The sequence below is a fragment of the Stegodyphus dumicola genome, chromosome 3 (genome assembly GCF_044657685.1).
Source record: "Stegodyphus dumicola isolate Sdum_Otavi_A_Nest chromosome 3, ASM4465768v1".
Taxonomy (NCBI): domain Eukaryota; kingdom Metazoa; phylum Arthropoda; class Arachnida; order Araneae; family Eresidae; genus Stegodyphus; species Stegodyphus dumicola.
In genome coordinates, this window is record NC_140770.1 from 91,606,650 (window position 1) to 91,631,160 (window position 24,511).

The 24,511-nt window shown below is 36.7% G+C and overlaps 1 protein-coding gene across 2 annotated transcripts in view; it reads right to left on the minus strand.

The window, feature by feature from the left end:
- Positions 1–577: 577 nt before the first annotated feature.
- The window catches only part of LOC118204341 (major facilitator superfamily domain-containing protein 6-like), a 44,831-nt gene continuing 20,897 nt past the window's right edge, over positions 578–24,511 (minus strand). For both annotated transcript variants that reach the window (XM_035376672.2, XM_085813072.1), the window contains exons 3-4: positions 13,892–15,292; positions 578–1,113 (exon numbers count right to left, since the gene is read on the minus strand). In XM_035376672.2, coding sequence (XP_035232563.1) covers positions 896–1,113; positions 13,892–15,292 — 1,619 coding nt within the window. In that variant the 3' untranslated portion in view covers positions 578–895. The remainder of the gene's footprint in view (positions 1,114–13,891; positions 15,293–24,511) is intronic.

Consider the following 24,511-nt stretch of genomic DNA (forward strand, 5'->3'; position numbering starts at 1 on the left):
CACTTGACTGCAACTACGACTGATGAAACTTTGGCATAGAGTTGAAGCCGCATGGAATGAAGGACCCCTATCTCTCATCCTAGCTCAGTTTGACTAGATGCTCAGCCAGACTACACCCGTCGTTATTGCCAGAGGTGGCAACTCCTGTCTACTGAATTCTGTATACCGTGTTGTAACCCAACCATCTGGAAATTTAATCGTGTATGCCTCCCATTATATTGCATATTGTACAATTTGTTGTACATTTTGTTATTTGCTTTCCTTCCTGGTATAGCAATTTTAATGGCCACCGGTATATTTGGATCCTGTCACAGGTTACTATTCTTATAAATTTACTCATGAAATTTGACTTCCACGGTTGATCTTCCATTTTTTTTAATATCATAATTTTTACATTTGAATTTCTTATTTTACTTAAACGCCTAAGATAATTTCTACCCGATAATTTTTATATAGATAACTTGGAATAATATTTAGGAACATGAACAACTTTACAATGTACATAGCATGAACAGCGTTACAATGTATATAGACACAAAAATAAAGAATGCCGAATGAAATTAATTAAAAATTATCAAAGCAAAATATGAAGAAACAGGTTTATTGATATTTGTTAATTTAAACAATTATACAAACAAAACACTTTTGGAATACAGTTTAGCACCAAAGTGCGTATTCATGATAAGTAACTCTTATATCATTGGAAAACAGTCATCTGAGAATGCGCTCTTCGAAAACTGCGTTCTTAGAAGTTAATTTAACTAACAATTTAATTCTGAAAAGCTAGGTTTTCGTCTTCGTATATATCAAATATATATAGTGTAAGTCCGAAATTTCTCAGTTTCATAGTTCCAGTTATGTTGTAAACTCGTAAAAAACCAGTTCGAGGTTTGCATTAAATTTTTTGTAAGGTTTCAAGCTTCAGCAAATTATCATCAAGTACTTCAGGAGAATCATTATTTCTGTCGTTCTTTCTGATGTATTTCAGAATCTGCTGAGCACTGAGAAATAAAATAGCAGACAGAGAACTTATGATACTGCCATAAAAGAAAGTGTTACGGGTTCCCAATATGTCGACAGCTTGACCTCCTATAAGACTTCCCAATCCGATACCTGGAAATAAATTTCAATAACATGTTGTTTTAGAACTAGTATGTAGAAATATGATTTTTAAGTCAATTAGTTCCAGTTATTCGGGTTTCGATTCATCGAGATGATAAACAGGTTATTTGAGAGTTAAATAGAACATTGGTTGACGTGTAAGAGAGAGATTTAGATAATATAATCAAAACAAAAGGAATCCAACATTCATATCAGCTGTTTTTTTATCTTCAATATTGTTACGAAATGTAAAGGCACGGTAAGATAGCTTCCCCGCAAAGCAGTTTTAGGGTTGACATAAAATGGCAAGGGATGGCAGGGCTGCCACATTTGGCGAGAAATCGCCCATTTAGCGACAAAACTGGCGTTATACCAGGGACGGATGGAGAAAGCTATATAAATCTTGCTGGCCTGCAGTCAGTTAGTGTGCCTCGTCTAGAAAGCGAGTGTGAGATAGTGTATCCCATCTAGTTAGTCCGCGCGCAGAATGATCGAGTTGACAGCCGGCTAGCGAGTGCCGAGTGAGTCGTCGAGTGCATCGAAGAGTCTCTTAGTGTATTGTGGTTAGTGCATCGTCGAGAGTGTGTATTAAGCTCCGGAAAGGACTGAACCGAAGATTCGGGAGCTGTGCTCTGTGTATCGCAGTTAGTGCATCGTCGAGAGGGTGTGTTAAGCTCCGGAAACGACTGAACCGAAGAGTCGGGAACTGTGCTCTGTGTGTCTTTGAGTGCATCGCAAGTTGTAGCGTGGAGAGTCTCGAGAGTACGTGGAGTTCCGAAAACGACCGAGCAAAGTCGGGAGCTGTGCTCTGGTGCTTTGCAAGTGAAGCTGTCTCCACCGTTATTGTCTGACAGTGTGAAGGCTGTGTCGCTGATTGTTCCAGCGTGTTTATAGTAAATCTTCGACGACTGTAAAAAGTGACTTTGGGGCTGTCCTGATTAATACCGGCCAATAAAGTGTGCTTCGATATCCCATCAAGTGTCGTCGTCATTCACTCCAAATCCACACGAAACCCGTACGAACGTGAAGGAAGAAAATAATGTAACAACTGGTGTCAGAAGAAAACGTAACACCTGGTGTCAGAAGTGGGATTTGAGGGTGAATGCCAGTGACAAGACTAATGGAAGATCTATTAAGACAGCTCGTGACTGCCTTTGCTGAATTCCAAGTAAAGATGGAAGCCCGACAGGAGAAGTTGAAAGCTGGATATGAGATAAAAGCCGGATATGATGAGATAAAGGCTGGATATAAAGGGATAAAAGCTGGATATAAAGAGATGACAGCTGAGATCAAAGCCGGACTAGAAGAGAAGAAAGGCCGAAGAGAAGAGATAAATGTCGGCCAAGAAAATGTGCGAGAACAACTCCAACAGGTGAAAGTGGATCTTACAGAAGAAACATCAGCCATAAAAGACGATGTGGAAAGGAGCGACGTGGCATCGGAAGAATCAAAGGATGAAGAAAAGAAGGAAGTAAAGAATGAAGCTAATGAATTGTCTGAGAAAGATCAAGAAATTAAGGATGAAACATCTAACGGGATTAAAGAAAAAGAACGAAAACATGAAGAAATAAAAGGCGGGAAAGAAGCTTTTCATTCTCAAGTGCCTGAAGTGGAAGTGGAAGAAAGTGAAAATATGACTGTCAAGTTAGTAGAAACTGATAGTGAAGTTATGGAGTCGCAGTTAGCAAGTATTGAACCATCTGAAAGTTCATGTGATGCTGAGATGGAAGAAGCTGATGTACAACTTATGCAGAGTGCTCCAGTATTGCAAACAAATTCACCGACTTCGCAAACTATGTGTGTGCCTCATAGTGCAGGTTGTGCAGACATGGATTTGATTCTAAACCAGGATATTTCTTACGGGTAAAGAATTTGATTCTGCTCATAACTCTAATGTAAACATCGGAAATGGTTTTCAGGAAATAGAGGTAAAACGGCATGTACCAGCTGCTGAAAATACCAAGATGAACTGTATGCATGCTGCGAATGAACTACAAAGTGGTGAACAAACTGTCTCAGATCTTCCTGTGGATGATAAGTCTAAAAGGACTAATCTTCAGACTGTGATATGCAAAACAGAAATACATCTGATAACTGCAGTGGAAAAGTATTTGACCCGAGTATATTTTAAAGAAAAGACTGAGACTGAAATTTATTCTGAACTTTAATTTGTATAATTTAAAATGTGTTTAATTTGTGTATATAACTTGTACATAGTGTAAATTACTGTTTCTTTAGTTACTTTATTTGTTTGGGTTGTTACTTTATTTGTTTATTTGTTTGTTTAGTTACTTTATTTGTTTATTTGTTTGTTTAGTTACTTTATTTGTTTGGGTTGTTTATTTGTTACCTTTTGATTGTATCAAATTTGACTTCTGATCAAGGGTTGTACTGCTCGGGACGTTCAGTCCTTGGGAGGGAACAGTGTTACGAAATGTACAGGCACGGTAAGATAGCTTCCCTGCAAAGCAGTTTTAGGGTTGCCATAAAATGGCAAGGGAAGGCAGGGCTGCCACAATTGGCGAGAAATCGTTCATTTGGCGACAAAATTGGCGATACACCATGGAAGAATGAAGAACTTTTTGGAACGAATTCTTACCGGTTTAGCCCAGAATGTTCTCGAACACAAGCCGAAAGCTATATAAACCCTGTTGGCCTGCATTCAGTTAGTGTGCCTCGTCTAGAGTGCGAGATAGTGTGTCTCATCTAGTTAGTCCGTGCGGAGACGATCGAGTTGACAGCCGGCTAGCGAGTGCCGAGTGGGTCGTCGGTGCATCGAAGAGTCTCTTAGTGCATCGCGGTTAGTGCTCTGTCGAGAGAGTGTGTTAAGCTCCGGAAACGACTGAACCGAAGAGTCGGAAACTGTGCTCTGTGTGTCGTTGAGTGCATCGCGGGTTGTAGCGTGGAGAGTCTCGAGAGTCCGTGGAGTTCCGAGAACGACCGAGCAGAATCGAGAGCTGTACTCTGGTGTTTTTCAAGAGATGCTGTCTCGACGGATATTGCCTGATAGTGTGAAGGCTGTGTCGCTGATTGTTGCAGCGTGTTTAAAGTAGATCTTCGACGACTGTAAAAATGACTTTGGAGCTATCCCGATTAATACCGGCCAATAAAGTGTGTTTTGATATCCCATCAAGTGTCGTCGTCATTCACTCCAAATCCACATGAACCCCGTACGAACGTGAAGAAAGAAAATAATGTAACAACTGGTGTGAGAAGAAAACGTAACAGTATTTTCACTCAAACTATTTTGTTCCTAATAGTTTTTCGGCCCACCACCGGCCGAGCGGTAAAGTCGCTGAACACTGGTAGTTCGGTCCGAGGTTCGAATCCCGCGAATGGGCCGGCAGCATGGGCGTTTTCGTGGTTTTCCCCATGTGTAACGTGTATACGAGCCAGTTTCCCTTAGAAAGTCCTCCACGAAGGCATCTCTTCCCTTAGGCAGATAGCCCTAGTGTGCTTTGCCATAATTAAATACACCACACCACCTAATAGTTTGTCCAAATCTCTCTTTCGGTGCATGTTAACCAGTTTTTAGCTTGACTTAAAAAATTACCAGTTTTTATCTTTCGATGAATCGAAAACGCAGCAAACAGTATCACTTGACTTTCCCTAAAGTTAGATTGGTTATGTAACAGAACATACACTGGTGTGCAAAAATTAAGGACGAAGTCGAAAAATTAGCATATCAGCTGAACGAAGAGGCAGAGCGGACAGAAAGACCAATCAGGAGATTAAGTAAGGTGATGTACGGTAGCACATGCGCAGATATGCAGATAGACGTAATGGGGGAGTGTCTCAGTAGTATAAAGCATGTTGTCGGTGTAAGATCAGCATTTCTGGCAAAGAGATTTCACGCCGTATAGCAGTTAAAATCACACCGAGTTGCTGCCTCAGCGAGAAATGGCGAATAATCAATCTGTTAGACGACATCTGGATGCTTTTACCCGAGGTCGAATCATTGGGAAGTTGGAGGAAGGCCGCATTGTGACAAGTGTGGCTGCAGAGTTCGGAATTGCTCACAGCATCGTTTCATGACTTTGGAGACAATTTCAAACTACAGGAACAGCTATCCGGGGGTTTAGTAGTGGTCGTCCACGAGGAACCACACCCGCAGATGACCGGTATATTGCCTTACAGGCCAGGAGAAACAGGCGGCAGACAGCGGGAGAAATCGCTAGACACACGACACAGGCGATTGGACGACCGATATCGCGTTTTACCGTGGTCAGACGACTGCACGGTGGTGGTCTGTTTGCACGACGCCCTGTACGGTGTGTACCTCTAGCGCCTGCCCATCGGAGAAGGCGTTCTTTGGGGTGCCGGGAACACCGGAATTAGAGAGACAATAAATGGGGACGAGTACTCTTTACAGATGAGAGCAGATTCAGTTTGAGTAGCGATTCTCATCGCATACTCATCTGGAGAGAGCGGGGAAGCCGCAATCATCCCTCGAACATCATTGAAAGGGACAGGTATGGAGGTGGCGGTGTTCTCGTTTGGGGAGGCATCATGCTTGGTAGTCGTAAATACCTTCACATCTTCGACGCAGGTTCAGTCAACGGGACCCGTTATTGTAACGAGATTCTTCTTCCATATGTGCGTCTTTTTAGAGGCGCTATGGGTCCGCAGTTCCTTTTCATGGACCACAATGCACCATGTCATCGCACAGTAGCTGCCGAACAGCTCTTAGAGAGTGAGGATATTGAACGTATGGATTGGCCGGCACGATCTCCGGATCTCAATTCCATCGAGCATGTATGGGACTTTCTAGGCAGACGCTTGGCAGCTCGTACCTTACCACCAGTAACGATTCCGGAGCTTCGATTGGCGCTGCAAGACGAATGGGCAGCAATGCCTCAACAACTCATTGACACCCTCATTCTCAGCATGGGCAGACGCTGTGAAACCTGCCTAGCAGTCAGGGGAGATCATATCCCCTATTAAAGACCGGATGTTTCGGTCTTCAGTCGCATTGCGCTCCATGCTACTTTTTCAATAAAGCTTCTTTTTATCCCTCTGATTTCTCTTTTAGTAAGTGTTGCTTACATTACTCATGTCCTTACGTAGTGGGGATCTTACGGTATTAAATGTGTTGATTTGGAAAGCTTTTGTACAAAGTTATATTGAAAAAACCGTCTCGTCCTTAATTTTTGCACACCAGTGTATATAGAATAGGAGTATCACTTCTAATATTACACAAAACTGCAAATTACGAAATAAATCTAAAACTCGGAATAGCTTAGCGACCGCTCATATCAGCTATTTTACTTACCATGAGGCTACATTACTTTTGGCAATTTAAGATTTTTTTCAGCTGTTTCTCTTTTTTCGCTCTGTTTTAAATGAAAGTATAAAAAGTCATTTAACGCAGTACAGGAAAAACAAACCCGATTCTGTTGAAATGTTTAACTCTTCACTGTATGTAAATGATTTATACTTTGGGAAATATAGCACTGCACTTTTAAGCTGTCTTCTGAAACTCTGTTAATTTGAAAGGATGCAGGCATGGTTTTGTTGATAATAAAAACTAATTATAACAAACTGTGAGTGCAGAAACGACTTCGCGAAGATACTGGTATTTCCTGATTGTTAGTTGAAGGTCTTAGGATTGAAGTGGAATCCAGTGGATGATTATGTTTCATTAGATATAACAGGATTACTATACAGTTTAAAGAATTTGAAGAGTTCAAAGGGTTATGTATATGTATTGCATATTGCAGCAATGGATTCTGATCCGGCTGATTTTGTAGCTCCATTTGTAGTTAGGATTAAATGTTTGTTACAGGAAATTTGGGAACGTGGTATTACTTGGAATGATGAATTTCTGGTTGTTCAGAACTAATGGTATTCTGAGGTTAGGTGTGTGAAGGATATTTATGTTTCGAAAAATTTATTTGCATATTGTTTGAATTTAAATTCAAAACTGAAAATAAATGCATATATTTTGCGATGCATCTTATCTAGCTTATAGTATTGTTCCCTATTATCCTTACTTAAATGATAAGTGTGACATTTTGGTGTCGTTTGTCATGCCTAAAAGCAGAGTAGTTCCTTTGAAGAAATTGACATTGTCACGATTGGAACTAATGGCAGTGGTCACAGGATCTAGAACAGGAAAGTATATGGGAGGGGTTTTAAAGGATCTTATTGATAAGTTTATATATTGGACAGATTCCTTAAACGTTCTGTATTGGATGAAGGATCCCGCGAAACAATAGAAGCAAAGTTTGTCGTTAACAGAGTGGCTGGAAGTGCAGGAAAAATCAGATCCCCATGTCTTGGAATCACTGTAGTGAAATGGACAATACTGCTGATTTAGTTAGTAGAGCTGTACCAGCTCAGTGTTTGCTGGACGACGAACGCTAGTGGTGTGGTCCACACTGGCTGAAAAGAAAAACGTAATTTGTTTCCTAAGCATTTGGAGAAGGATATACCAGTGGAAGTAAACGAAAGTGAGAGAAAAGGAACTGTTGTGCATACTGATGTGATTAAGAATTATGTAATTGATGAACTGCTACATAAATATTCTTCTTGGACCAAACCTTTTACGAGTTATAGCTTCATGACATAGATTTATTGCCAATCTCAAACGGTCATTAATGATAAAGACAAAATCAAGCTTTCTCCAAATCAGACAACTAGCCGTAGCTGCATCCATTCTTAAACGATGATTGTATTCTCAGAGTAGGAAAAACGCTAGTAAAGCACATAATGTAAAATAAACAGTCATTCTGGCTAAATCGCACTACATTATAGAATAGATTATACTACTTCACTATAAGTACTACGCGGAGAAACACAGATGTTGCATTCAGAAACCAAACAGAGATACTCGATTGTTTATTCACGAGCAGGTATATTTCAAAGATTATTCGGAAATATGTAACATAGTATTGACACAGAAGTGAGCTGTTATATCTAGTAATGGGAGATCTTACAGCATTCGGAGTGAATCTTGTAAGAGCTTTTACCAAATTTAAAATCGATTTTGCTAGTGCTTTCCAAGTTAAGCCGAAGAAAAGACACTGTATTAGAGCAGTAAAAATCTAAATTTATATTTTTGTGTAATTTAATATCAAAGCAGTTAATTTAGAACAAGCTGGAGACATGATTTCAGATTCCTTTGTTGCAGCTATAGAACAATTTATCGCTAGACCACGATGACTGAAGGAAATATATAGTGATTGCTGCCCTAATTTTACTAGCGCCAATAAGAAGACTGAAAACGTACTATTCTAGCCAAAACATAGATAGATACTTAATACAGAAAGAAGTTAAGTGGAATTTCAATCCGCCTCATGCGCCATGCTTTGGTGGACTGTGGGAAGCTACGGCTATGAAATATCAAGTGAGAAAAGCAACTAGTTTTCAAATTCTAATTAGTTTTCAAATTTGCTACTTATTTAGCAGAATTGAAATGTGCCTTATCTAAAGACAATTAGTAGCGATTTCAATTATCCATATGATTTTTCCGTGATTACATTTAGTAATTTTTTATAGGAACACCGTTAAAGGCTATTACGGAACCAAATACGGGTGACGATCGTTAAACGACTTCGTAATCGTTGGGAACTGCTCCGACAAATGTCTCAGTTCTTTTGGAAGAAATGGTCTAAGAATTACATAACTCAGATTCAAGTACTCACTAAGTGGCGCCATGCTTCGGGCAAATATTAAAAATAAATTATGTAATGATAATTAAGGAAGATACATCATGCTAAAATGAAAACTGGGACATATGTTCGGAGTATGTTGAGATTTGTTACAGACGGGACTGTAGCAGCCCTTAACTGGGTGAGTAAAAATTTCTTGTTTGGAAGTGATGGCGTGGGTTGAAAGTTAGTGTATTGAGGTGTACCTAACGATGGTACTATGTAGTGAATTAAAATGTTATAGTTTTACAATGCGGTGTTATTTCAAAAAGCGTATTTCACATATTTACTGGAGTGCTTATGGCTGTCCTATAGTAAATATGAAACAGTTTCCTTTAAAAATATTTCTCCAAGTTATCTGACCCATAAGCAAATGTTTTGCAATTTTAGATAGCGAGTGTTTTGCTGCTGCTGTCTCGGGATGCTCAAATCTCTTACTTGGGTTGTAATTGTGGTAATTGTTAATTGCTAAAGTAAAATCTGTTACTTAGTCTGTTTATTGTGGCACCACTGCTAACTCACTACTCACTGTCTTTGACGATGGGAAATGATCTTGAGGATGGAATCGAGGCATGTATAGGAAGAATGTGACCTTCATTTGTTTAGTGGTTCCAACTTTATTAGTCTTTGAAAGTTTTAAATGCAATACTTCATAATAAATGGTATCAATAAAGATTGATATTCATGATTGCCCTTGAGAAAGTTCCGATACTGAATTCTCTGGAGACGCACCTTTTCATCTCGAACGATCCATGTATCGAAGATCTCATCGCAAGCAATGTCGTTGCAAAGTAAGCTCTTATTTATTACTTCAGATTTGTAAATAAAACGTTATTTAGTATTTTACTTTTTTATTTAAGATTATCTCTTCTTCTGGTTTAATAGTTTTTATACTATTTCAATAGGTTTTGGCCAATTATCTGAATTTAACGTTCAGCAAGTCTAGTTTTAATTAAGAAAGACATTTACATATAAACAGGGATTATAATGCTCCCTTCTTGTAAAGACGTTAATGTAATTATGACTCACTGGAAAACACATACATGTTTGAACTTGTAAATAATAGAGCTAGATTCTGTTGGTTACAATTTTATTTATTATTAGTCGCCCATGTTAACAGTATTCAACATGTCGGAGAAGGTGGTTCACAACAATGTTGCGCAATGGATCATCTCAGATTTTTGATTGACGAAGCTGCCATTCTGTTTTAGTCTTACTCGAGACTTGGAAATTAGTTTGGAGGTAAGTCTAGAGAATATGATTGATGCAAATGGTTTAAAGACAGTTTGTTGAGAGTTGAAAATGAACTTGACAGTTGGCCAAGAAACTTAAGTGATGAAGACAATCTGACTAGTGCTGATGCACTAATAGATGTTGATCGAAGAACCACAATCAGAGAACACTTGGGAATTTTACAAACGTTTTGCTAAAATGGAAACATCAGTTAAAGATCTTCACAAATTCAGAATTTTTAAGAGGAAAGAATTCCGAATTGACTCTGTGCAATAATGTGTCGACAAGCAGCCAAATAACTTTTATTCTTCTGGAATTAAGAAACTTCCTGTTCGCTGGAAAAAGCATATTGCAGTGGCAGTTGAGCACACAGAAAAATAGTGTGTAAGTCATTTCATTACATTAGATATATCCAATTCATATATTCGATTATTTTTATTATACTCGTATATTTAAAATATAATTTATAAATAAACTATAAGAGATTCAACAACATTGTCTTAAAGGCAGTTTGTTATGAATACAAATTACTGTTTCATACTTGTGTATATAGATGTAATTGTATTTTAGATACACTCATGAATTTACAAATATTTATTTGAAAAATTATAGATAAATAACATGATTATAAAATATTTTCTGTAGTTTCTTTTATGTAATTATACTTTACTGATGACATAAGTGCATATTTAAATTGGTTTTTAGGGAAATAGTAGAAAGCAATTCCCTTGACCTGCCGTAAAATAAAAAATTGTCACAGAGGTCTAGGCTTTGCTTCATGTTTGTAAGACTTAATTTAAAAAAAGAAACATTTTTTGAGGCTTTAACCTTGGTAAGGTGGTTTAACATTGAATAAAAAAGAGCACGTAAATTATCGTACGAGGAAGATACATCAAAACATTTTTTTAATTTCTTCACCTCAATGGCAGGTTCAGCCAAACCATTTATCTCCACACTGGAAGCTCATTATTCCGTCATCCTCAATGGCATGCTTAGCCAAAAACCACTCCAGATCTCCGCATTATGAATTTATTCTCTTGCCCAATCTTGTAATGGATACGAAGCTTGAAGGTTATTTCAAGCTCAAGATCTTGGCGATTTATTATGGATAAAAACTTGCTAATATGTTTATGATTTATTCGCCATGCGTCTTTAGGTCAAGGCTAGTTGACACATATTTTGGATCATGGCTTGATTACGTATTCTTCCCCGATCAGGTTTTTATTTACCTAAATATCTCTAAAAGTAGATTCGTTTATTAAGTGTCATTACGGAATATATTCTAAATTGATGCTTTAAAATATCCTGATTTGCGTCTTTTTCTCAATTCCGAACATAAATATTTTAAATATATATGAAACAAGCCTTTTTTGCAGTTTTTAATGGCGTGATTACGTGAAGAAATATGCATAAAGCATAATATTTATTGAATAGAACTAAAATACTCTCGTTCGTATTAGCTGATATTTAAAATAAAAAGACATGTGGTTAATTCATTGTTATACTATTATCAGTCTTTCGTAAACTTATAAATACAGCTTCATTTTTTGAAATAATTTTAAAGTATACTATTGTTTCGTACATTTGATTTGCATTCTTTAAATAGGATTAGTTCCAAATTCAATCTGCAAGTTAACTTATTATTTTACATGTTAGCGCCTGGAAGCTAAATTATTGTTTACCATTGCATTAAGAAAATTTTAGAAGTTTATTAAAAAACCTTTCAACTGTATTTGAACTCAGGATGCTAAGATTAATGAAAAAAACGAATTTTTAAATTGTTACCTAATAAAATTAATAAAGAGAATATTTAGAATATGTTTAGTATAGTGCACAAATTAATGGAGACAAAGCGAATTTTCCACAGAATATTAAGTTGGTTGCCAGCTGGTCCCTCAAAGTAATTTATCGGCCTTAATGTCATCTGGATGTTTGATTTCGACTACTTAGAACTGGTTTACACAATACATTAGGATTGTTTTGGAATTTTAAAGCTTGCTTTTGTTGAAAGAGAAAGTAAAATCAATGTAACTCCTAGAAATAAAGCAAAGATTATCACACTTAACAGGCCCAGATCCATGATTATAAGAGATATTTTCATCCACCATTGATGTTGGAAAATCGAGCATTTCTCAAATTCTGATGAGACAGAATGAAACTGGATCCTTTTCTCCAGAAAGGAAGGGCAAATGTGGAAGGAAAAGGAAAGCAACTCCAAAATCTGATCTATATTATTAATCTAACAAAAACCAGAAGATACCTTAAAAAGAGATCTATTGGCTGTTGATACTGATATTCATCCTTTAAATGGGGTATGTAAATTGGTCGGAAGACGAGAAAGCCAATTATAAAACAACTTTTGACAGATCAAATAAAGCAAAAATGATTATTGTACCAAAACACTAGGACCAAAAAATACAAATATGGGACTACTTAATGCCTGCCAAAACGTCATTTTCAGCGATTCTTTATTCAGCGAACATTTATTTGTTCATAGGTTATACATCCAACCTTGTTAGATCAAGTAAGGATAATACCTCAACATATCCAATAAACTGTTAAATGCTCTCAAAAATAAATGTTTTCGGTCTTTGTTTACTACAGATAATACTGGAAGGTAGTTGACTTGATGATGAATTCCTCGAAGCGTACAAAAATTCTGAAACGTAGGCTATGCTTTCTTGTAGACTAAACGTAGGCTATGCTCTAAACAACATCAGAGACATTTTAGCTTGGCTTGGTTTCATGCCACAATTCGAAATCTGTCAGAAAGTTCATGTTGGAAAATAAAATTATTATGCTAGATTGGCGTGTAAATCTACCAGATTTAAATCCGATCGAAAACTTGTGGCACATTCTTAAGAAACATATTAGCAAAATCGATTGTAGCAAAAACAGACATTAAGATTGCTATAAAGGTGTGGTTCCATGAAAAAGAAGTAAAAAATGTATGTCCAAGACTATAATAGAGTCAATGCCTAAGCGCAGCCTAGAGGTTTTTTCTGCTAAAGAAAGAAATATTTCCTATTAGTTTTATTATTACCCCTGCATATGAAAGTATGTTCATAAATTATCAAACACATCGCTTTGTCCCAACTAATTTGCGCAGTATAGTATTTCTTTTAAGTCTAGCATAGCATTTATTTTTATTTATTAAAATTTTCTTTCATCGATGTTTATCGAAACTTTATTTCAAGTCATTATTTATCTAAGATGTCATACTTGACTGTTTCCACTAAAAGTAAATTTGAACCTAAAAGAATAGAATAGTATATTTATACTATTATAAAATATACTGATTTTCAACATCGAAAATAATTTTGCCTTTCTAAAATTATCATATTCTCCATATCATTGAACCATGCTTAAATTTCATTTTTGTAGACGCTTTTATTGTTTTCACAATTAGTTTATCTGAAAGTATTTAACACCATATTATGGCAATTATAGTTACAGGAATGTAGTATAAAGTCCAGCATAATTCAGCATCTTGGATTTCTTCGCCGGTCACAACTTTCATTTAGCATCAGATATAAATCAAAGTTATTGAAAAGAGCTACTTGAATATTTTTTATATCAGGGATTTCTGATGGCTCTCCTTTATATTTTAAATATACAGAATCTACTATTATATAATTGTTAGTAACCTATATATTACAAGAAATAAGAAGAAGGTACCAGCTTTTCACAATTCCTTTTTTGATAAATTTTCAAACATTTTACTTCATATGAAATAGAACAGCTTGCATACTTAAATAATACTCCTAAATTAATACGTAAACTTACAGAATACGGAAATACTTTCTCTGTTGCAATGAAAATGTTTGTATTTCACATGTAATCCAACATAAAATAATAATATACTTTTAAATCACTTACAAAATTAATGAGTTAAAGGAACTTACCCAGACCATCTCGCAAGCCGCCGAAAAACCCCAGCATTGTAGCTTCGAGTCCTGCAGGTGCTTTAGCAGATGCAAAACCAGTCATAGATGCATGGAACATCGCAAATGTTAGGCCATGTAAGATATCAACCGGAAGGGCAAGCCACGGGTTTCTAATCAATGAATATAAACCTAACCGTAGTACAAAGCCAATAAAAGAACCGGCGACGCAATTGAAATGGCCGAATTTATCAATAAACCAGCCTGAAATAACGAAGAAAGGTAATTCTCCAATTATACATTGCATTACAATTGTCAAACCACATAAAGTCTGACTAGCCCCCATGTCTTCAAGGTACCAGAATTCATAATTGTAAATCACAGAAGACAAAAAACCATTTATAATTGTACCAAACGCAAAAATTACAATATCACAAGAGGAGAAAATTGAGCTAATATCACTACACATATTTGTTGACAACTTAGTCTTCTTTATATCTATTCTAGCCAAAATTGCTATATCCACTAGAACAAAAGCCACCATGAGGTAAAATCCAGGTAAATAATCTTTTTTATTGTTTACCTTAGTTGCAACGTCATTGAGCAAACCAGCTATGGAGCAGACAACAGCCCATCCGATAGTGCCCCATAGTCTTTGTTGACCATAATTTCTTCTCGCATCTCCTAATACTTCACAACATGCCACATCCGTTAAAGATGAGCAACTTCCAGTTCCAATGAATGAAATTACAACTAATAATGTGAAAATCCAAAATTGAAAAGATGTGTACACAGAATGTAGATCTGAATTTCCATTTAGAAGACAGTTCCCTAAATTAGGTTCGCAAAATATAGATGAACTATTAAAATCAAAGTCGCTATATACATTTCCAATATCTAGGTTCTCTCCGACTTGCAAAATCCATAAAGAACTGACATTTGACAAATTCTGGAAATTCAAGTTTATGCTATCAGGATGAAAAAGACCTACAGAGTAGTTTGAGCTTAGAGAATCATTCATTTGAATGTAACTCTTTGAATGACTTCCTGTGTTATTTAAGATAAGACTGCATTTTACTTCGTCATATAACATAGCTATCATGCAAGACTTCTCGTATTTATGAGAAAGGATTATAGACTTATTAGGATAATTGGGCGACTGCAGCTCAATGTTCAAACTTTCTTGAATGTTATGCGGTATGGGTGGTATGAGTGAAATTAAAAAAATAGTTACTGAAGGTATCACAAGAAAACATAAAAGGAAAACTTTAATATTCTGGAAATAATCCACTAAATAGCCAATGAATGGTTTAGATAGGAATACGGCAAACTGCACAATTATATAAACGACACCTACTGCACCAGCAGTTATTCCTAGATCCTTGGCAAGAACAGGTAGATATGGAAATACACCACCTAAAGCTACAAAAGAAAGATGGTAATGATGTGATATACGATCTACCGCTTTCCGTCAGTTAGTTATTTCTTAAATGATGCTGCTAAAATACTTTTTTTAAATAGGAAAATAAATGCAAATAATTAAGACTGCATAAATGAACATCATTCAATTAACTATTTTAATAATTTATTAAAATTTTAATTTCAGCAGCTTAATAATTCAATAGTAATAGCTTCATAACATAAAAAAGTCAATAGCTGTCATATTCGAATGTGCAATAAAATGGCGAAAAAAATAAGTAACTAAAACAACAACGAATTTTAGTGACATCATCTAAAAAATAACTAACTAAAAGATGTAGATCACATATTACCAAAAGATTACATTATTACCGAAATATATTACATATTACATCATTACCAAAAGATTATATTATAATAATAAGCTTTTAAGTCTCTTGAATCTTCTACAGCAGCGTTTCCCAAACTTTTTTGACCGCGGCCCGATACAAGATTTTAAATTTTTTCGCGACTCACCTTATAAAAAAACATTTATTTACAAAACAAATTTTATTTTTTAATAAAAATCAAAATTCAAGTTATTTGTTTGTTTATTTCATGCTAAAAAATTGCAAAATAATTATATAACAAAAACATAATTAAAGGCAATCCATTATCTTCCTTAAAAACTTAAAGTAAATAAAATAAATTTTGCTTTACATATTTTGACCTTAGTGCGCAGGATGATGTTGTTTTTCATGCCATAGTAATTTCAAATTAGGGCTTAATGAAGTTAATGTTTTTCTCAAATTAGGTTCGACATCCAATCTGTTTCGATACTTATTTTTTAAGTACACCAAGGCTGAGAACGCAATTTCACACATATAAGTTGTGACAAAAGGCATTAAAAATTGTATCGCTTTTCCGCTTAAGCTTGGCTATTCCTTTTAAGAGAGCAACCAAAAACTAATTAGTGGTACAGTTTCAAACACTTTTTAAGATCGATATCGCATGAAATTTTAATTAAATTGATCAACTTTTTGTTCCCTAAGATTCAGCATTTCTTCCTTTTCAATATCCACAGAAAAAGGATCTTTAATCCACACATTATTTGAAGGAATATCCGGAAAGTAGTCTTTAAAACTGTTTATTAGTTCCGAAAGACGTTCTTGAATTGGAACTGATAGTGTTTCAAGATGTAAATCTTCTTCATCGTAGCTTGAAGTTTCAATAAATTTATGTGTGTGTGTGATTATGGCAAAGCCTCGAGGGCTATCTACCTAAGAGGAGGGATGCCTTCGTGGAGGTCTTTCTAAGGGAAACTGGCTCGTATACACGTTACACATGGAGAAAACCACAGAAAAGCCCATGCAGCCAGCCCGTTCGCTGGATTCGAACCTCGGACCGAACTACCAGTGTTCAGCGACTTTACCGCTCGGCCGCTGGTGAGCCTCTCAATAAATTTATGTAATGTTTCAAAAGATTTAAAATTTCCTTTTGAAAGTAGTTCTTTCCACAGAGTCAATTTTTTAATTATTGCAGAGACTTTTTCCGATACTTTGAAAATATTTAAACCAAAGCCTTGCAAATTTAAATTCAATTGATTGAATGTAGCAAATAATGTCGCCCAAATAAGCTACTTTCATTAAAAACTCGAAATTGTGGAATCTATCCTTTATAAGGATTATGTTAATTTTATTAACAGTTAAATTTTAAGTTAAAGTTCCTTTCATGTCAAATTCTTATCTTCAACTTACTACTTCTGGCCAGAACGTAGTTTTGGAATCTTGCTGAACATTCAATGAGGAGCGGTATTTAAACCACGAAGTTACTTACTGAGTCAGAGAGAATCCGAGTTTCTGAATTACGCGCGTCTGCCTTTTTGGTCACTCTCTCTCTCAAAGCTGTTATTACCCTCGGCCATACTCAGGCCCTTGTTAAGCTTCGTAGTCAAATAAGTGAAGGGGCCAACTCGATTTGAATCTTGATAGCTTCGGCTATATTTCTTTAGTTAACCTTAGTTTTAGTTTAATTCTTAGTCCCTTAAGTTCAAGCCCAAGTGAGGGCTTTGTTTGTACACTCTCAGGCGGAGTTTTGTTAGATCTTAATGGAATAATAAAGGATTAGTTACCCTTCTATCTTGTTGTTTCTTGTCTCCCGAACTTAAGCGATTATTCGCTTATCAGTTCTTAAGGCCCACCAGAGGCCGAGCGGTAAAGTCGCTGAACACTGGTAGTTCGGTCCGAGGTTCGAATTCCGCGAACGGGCTGTCTGCATGGGTGTTTTCGTGGTTTTCCCCATGTGTAACGTGTATACGAGCCCGTTTCCCTTAGAAAGTCCTCCACGAAGGCATCCCTCCCTTTAGGCAGATAGCCCTAGTGTGCTTTGCCATAATTAAATACACACCACACCACTACCACCATCAGTTCTTAAGATTCTTCACTTCCAACATTAACTTAGAATTATAAAGTGAGGAAGTCTACACCTTCAATGGAAAAGTAGCATTTTTTATATGATGGGGGTTCATTCAGAAATACCAAAGCTCAAACAGACGGTTTAGCTCAAACAGACGGTTTAAAACGTTTCCTTTTGAAAGCCATCATGAATTACAATAGAAAAGGAAGTTGTTTATGATCACTCCCCATTTCCTTGCATAATTCGATAAAAATTCTGCTATTTAATGGACGAGACTTTATATAGTTTACAAACGTGACACATTCTCTTCCAAAGTCATATTTAAATTTAAAGGCATTTGTTTTACCGCCAACGCTTGTTTATGGATACTACAGAGCACCCATACACAATTAATTGTTAATTCTTGAATGTATTTAAACAAACCTTTATGACAGCCTGCCATCGCATGTGCTCCGTCGCTACTTAGCCCAACACACTTCATCCAATCAATACCGTGACTAGTGACAAAATCATTGCTAGCCTTAAAAATTTCATCTGAGGTCGTTCTTGTCGGTAGTCTTTTACAAAATAAAAAATTTTCCTGTATGGTGTCTTGGTCAATATATCTAATTAAACACATTAGATTTTCATTATCCTTAATATCTGTGCTTTCATCTATTTGCAAGGGAAAAAAACTTGCTCTTTTTTTACTTGAGCAATAGTTCTTCTAAATGTTTCGCGCAATCATCAATTCTCCGTTTAACTGTATTGTTTGATAATGGCATCGCCGAAAATAAACATTTTTCCTTTATTCCGCTTAAACTATTTGCGACAATTTTCAAAGCGGGAAGTATTAATTTTTCTCCAGCACTATGAGGATACCCAATTTCAGCTATTAATTTGGAAATTTCAAAAGATGTCAAAGTGAGGTTTTTATTTGACTGGTGAGGTAAGAGAGTATTTTTCATTTTTTTAGCAGCAATCAATTCATTTTTCTTATCAGTAAAAAATGTTAATTGGCTTGTCAGAGTATTCAGAATGGAGTGTGTTTAAATGCCGTTTCAACTTTGACGGTTTCATACTTTCGCTTGAAAGTTGCTCATTGCAAATAACACCCAGCGGCAAATTATTTTGACTGCCGCCGGCAATGAACCCAAAGCGTAAATATTCGTCACAATAATTGCGAGTCCAAGTAGCTTTACGCTTGTTATTTTGGCGCTATATATCTGCTTTAGGTGCTTCAGGCACAGTTTCTTCACGATCATGATGTTCAGCTTTGCTCGTGCAACCCCCTACCCCTTGTAGAATATAATTTAGACATTGCGATTTGTTGCTTTTTTCATTAACTTTTACAGATTAGTCTTTTTTTTTTTTCTTTTTTTTTTTATAATTTATATATATATTTTGAATTTTTTGATTTTTTGGTTTATTTTAGGGTTTTTTGTATATTAAATGCTAAAAACCTATTTCCTGTATTACAGGTTACTTTTTCAGTTGCTGTAAAGGACTGAAAGGCCAGAAAGCTGTCGAGTGGTGAAAAACCTGGAAGTCAAGATGTTTTTCACAAAGCAGTGCACAAAGTGATACCAGCCCTTGGTAAATAAATATCTACATATATACATACATAATAATAATGCGACAAGAATTTATAAATATACATAAAGAAGGTGTTACAAAAAATAAATGATTATATTAAGCAGAAATACATTACTATGCTATGCTACATTATCCACTCATTTAATATGGCCAAAGGCCTGTATTTGTTGTCCAGATTGTATGGGTCGTACTCAGGTATCTTAATGGCAGGGTTTTGAATTTCTAGCTGCCTGCTATGGAATCTTTTTGCTATTCTATAATACACAGACTTTAGAGGGCGAACGCCCAGTTCTTCATGTATCTTTTTATTTCGCACGTACCAGGGTGCGTTGGCTATTTGTCGAAGAATACAATTTTGTGCTGTTTGTAATTTGCCTCGATACCTATTACATGAGTACGCCCATACAGGACATGCATAGCATAGTAATGGACGCAATATGGATTTATAAATGAGTAACTTGTTATCTATAGACAAAACACTGTTTCGAGCAATTAAGGGGAAGAGTTGAGCTTTACGGGCTCGAAACTTATTGATAATATTTGTGTTGTGTGGGTTCCATGACAGAGTTTTACTGAGGATCACCCCAAGATAAGGGACTTGCTTGGCCCAGGGGATAGAGTTGCCATACATGACAAGATTTTTCTTGAATTTCTTTTTCCTGGTAAACAAGATGGCTTGCGTCTTGTCAATGTTGACTTTTATTTTCCACTGTGTGAGCCAAGTCTCCAGTGCATGTATGTAATTTTGTAAATGTTGGATAGCTGAACCAGCAAATGCACTTTGTGTGAGGATTGCTGTGTCATCGACATACATAGCCAGTGTTGTGTCCTGTGTTGTAGGGATGTCGTTCACGTAAATATTAAAGTAGGTGGGCCCTAAAAGGGACCCCTGAGGGACCCCTGCCCTTATGGGGTGTAGATTAGAATTTGTTCCTGAGACGTGAACGACAAAGTTTCTACCTGTTAGGTAGGATTTGGTGATGTTTGTGATGTAATCTGGGAAACCCAGATTGTGTATTTTGTAAACTAGTGCCTCCAGCCAGACCCGAACAAAGGCCTTGGCTATGTCAATAAACAGACCACCAGTTACTCTCCTCTTGTGCAGGCCTTCAGAAATTAACTCTACCACCCTGTAGAGTTGGTTGGTAGTTCCCAAGCCTTTCCGGAAACCGAATTGGCTTGGGATTAGGATGTTGTTTCGCTCTAAGTGACTGTTAATCCTGCTAAGTAGCGTGGCTTCATAGATCTTGCTCATGGAGGAGAGCAGACTGATCGATCGGTAGGCAGTTGGATCAGATGCTGACTTTCCTGGTTTGAGGATGGGTACAATCTTGGCTGTTTTCCATGCCTGTGGAAATTATTGTAGTTCCATTATCCTGGTGAAGATCTTTGCCAGGATGAATATGATCTTCAATGGTAGGTTCTTCAGCATGGAGTTTGTGACGCCATCCAAACCAGGGCTCTTCTTCTTCTTGAGTTTATTGACATAGTCAATAAAATTGTCAGTCAATTGCTTTGCTAACAATTCTGCTTTCTCAGTTTCAGTGTAATGAATCCTCGTGGGGCCTTTAAGGGGCGGAATTTTGTTGTAGCATTTTGTATACCTAGAAACAGCTTTCCACAGAGAGTTATCATCTGTGGAAAGTGAGTTAAGGTAGCTGGTCCAGCTTTGTTGTGCTTGCTCGCGTGTGAGAGACTTGACTGCATTGGCAAGGCGATTGAACTGGTTCTTGTCTTCTCGGCATCTAGTCCGTTGAAAACGTCTCCTTGCAGCATTCCTTTGTTTGATTAATGCATCAAGATCTGTACTTCTTGCATGCTTCCTTTTGTGGATTTCTATTTTTGCTTTGTCATGAGCATCTTTGATATTTTCCGTGAGCTCCTGAATGAAACTATCAATGTCATCCCCAGTCTGTATCGTAGGGAGTGTATAGTGTATGTTGTTGAGAGCTTTGGCAAATATATGCCAGTCTGTTTTAAAGGCTCTTGTGTCTGTTGTGGTATACCTACTAATGTCCAGAATCATCTTAACCGGGTTGTGATCCGATGACAATTCGTCCAGCACGGAAATATCCAGTGGAACACTGGTATTTCCGAGCAGGAAGAAGTCAAGGATCCCGGTGGACCTAGTGGTGTACCGTGTTGGGGTTTTCGGAGCTGCTATGTGTAATCCAGCCGAGTGGGCTAAGTTGAAAATTACACGTCCAGTGTCGTTTGAGTTGTAGCAGTTCCACGCGCGGTGTCGTGCATTTAAGTCTCCACCTAGGATAATGTGTTTACCAAGACTGAGTAATATTTGTAAGTCAGCCAGGACTGCAGAAACATGACGTCCTGGGGGAATGTAAGTGGAGACAAGAATGTATGTTGTGGAAGTGTTTGTTGTGAGTGATATTGCAGAGGCCTCCACGACCGAAAGCTGCGGTATTGTGACTGGAAGATGTGGGATGCAGCGTTTAATCAGGAGCGCTGTTCCACCTCCTCTTGGGCGGGAGATTGCCGGAGCTCTGTTGGATCGATGAACCACGTAATTTTGCACGTAAATTGGAGTAGCTGGGCCAAGCTTGTGTTCTTGTAGGAACATAACATCAGGAGTGTACTCATTTATAAAATCTCTTAGCTCGTGAATTCTATGAGATAATCCATTTGCGTTCCATGTAATTATGTTTAAAACAGTATTCAAACTATACATTATTTACATTATTCACAGAACCAAAAATTTCTTCAAATAAATCAAAAAGTATAAACAATTTGTCCACAGTATTTTGGGTAGCCTGTAGTTCAGGCATTTTGTTGGTAATCTTACGTAGAACATTTACAAATGAAATCCCATTAAACATATTAACAATGTCTTTCACTAATTTTGATATCTCAAATAGGCCAGACAGGCCCATATCGTTCCGATTACATGGCTTATTGGTATTAGTAGCAGTTTTAACAATTTTCTCACTTTTGGCTAAATCATCAGTACTCTGGGGAATTTTCCCGCTAGTAACATTAGCATATGAAACTCCTGATTTGATATAACTATCCCTAATGGGTTGGTTGGTGTTAGACAATATTTTTTTGTTTTGCATCCTGGCACCCTGAGGAGCTGGGAATTTAGGGCATCCGCGATAATTCGCAGGATGTCCTGCCTGCCCGCAGTTACAACATTTAACATTGTCAATAAATTTACTAGCACATTCCTCAGTTTTGTGGGTGCCAGCGCATTTTACACAACGTGGTTTCAATTTACAATTCTCAGATGAGTGATGGAAGTGCTGGCAATTATGACATTGTACAACACTCCCATTTACTCTGTAAGGTTTGATGCTATCGAAAAAATTTAAAAATTTGGTTATATCATATATTTTATCTATCTCAGGAGTTCTTTCAACGTGAATTTGGAACAAGGGCATGGGGACTTTTGTCCTAATCTTATGCATTTGGGCGACTTTACGTACTTTATATCCCATTCTAGTTAATTCCTCTTGAATATCTTCCGTGGCACAATCAATTGGTAGACCTCTAATAACCACTTTGAGTGGCTTATCAAGTTTAGATAGAATAATGTAGTGGTCAACTTTTTTGTCGTCAAGGAATTTGGTAATTGTTCGGTGATCATTTTCAGTTTCCGGGAAGATTTTGAGGAAGTCCCCCTGCACCTTGCCCGCAAATTCACATTTTACATCATCACGTAACACCTTCATAAAGTCATTAAACTTAACATCAGGTTTTACCATTATGGGTTTAGGTTTGGGAATCTTGACAACAACATTTTCCATTATCACATCATCAATTTCATCATCAGGTTTAGTATTTATATCTTGCGTGCTTAATTTTTCAAATTTGTTTGCCAGCGGCAATTCAGCATTGCATTTGATTATTTTACTTGGGCGCGCAGTGTTCTTTGGAAGAATAAAACCATCTGCGTCCCTGTCATCATTTATCGAACGTTTAGAGAATTTTTTTGATGGGCGCTTAGGCCTAGGTTTCGTTAACTCGGCCTGATTAATATTTTGGCCGGCATTACAATTATTTAAACCATTAGTCATATCATTATCTTTACGAGAACTCAAATCATTAGCAATAGAGAAAATATTATTAATTAAAACATTTCTACATGCAAGTTTAACATTATCAGAATTCATATCACAACCAAGGGCAGAAGCAGCACTTTGGCACTTACCTTCAAAGCTTGATCTGAGTGTCGTTCCGATGGCTTGTTCCCTTTCTAGATTCCCCCGGATGTTCTTCGCAATCACTTCATCAGTCACCAATTTTAGAAAGTTCTTGCACGAGTCTCCCCGCGCGATCAAATCCGTATTTATTTTAGTAACCATTTCCACACCACGACAGAAATCATTGTAGAGCCATATTTCTTTTGCGTAAAGTTCCTGCCAGTCCGAGTCCAGAATTTTGTTTCCGTAATCCAATAGATCAGAGCTGAAATCACATAATTTCCCGCTAACAGTCGACGCATCCATTTTCTGTTTATCCGGTAACGGCGGAAAGTCGTTGCCCACCATGTGGAACAAAATCACACTTTCACCACAATCACAAAAATCTTCGAAAATATTCTCAAAAACACAAGCAGAGCACTTCACTAATTCCGAGAAATAACCATTGATCAGAAATAATCGTGTAATCCAAGATAAGAGATCAGAAATAATCGTGTAATCAAAGAGAAGGGCTAGCTCATAGAGCTTTTCCCCCTGAAGCAGAAAGTGAGAAGTGATGATGTACCCATGATGACACTGAGCGCGCCAATATAATTCACAGCTTGGAAATTAGCGTTTTTGAACCAGCGTTTAAAATGAGCTGTGTGTGAAAGATAGCTATAATTTGGAAGAGGCAATGTTACTGCTTTATGCATTTTAGACTGAACCATTAAAAAATTTAATAATGCTTACTCAATTTTAAAATAATAGATAAAATGTGCTACTCTTTTAACATAAAGTTCCGTGGGTATTTTTTATTTTTATTTGCAGGTTTTTTTTATTTAATGCACGTTTATTTCTAATCATTTCTTTATTTGCATGCTAACTGAGAGAATTTTGATACTGCTTCTAAGATAACTATAATAGCAGCTATTTAAATTTACTCAAAAAACAACTTTACATTGACATAAGTTTAAACATATATGACATATATGGCAACATTTCTACTAACCTACCTTTGATTTTTTGCCTGATTGTAAATTTTACATTGTTATAATTCTCTTCCGATTCAATATAACAGATATTTTTTTAATAATTTTGTAATTTATACTTA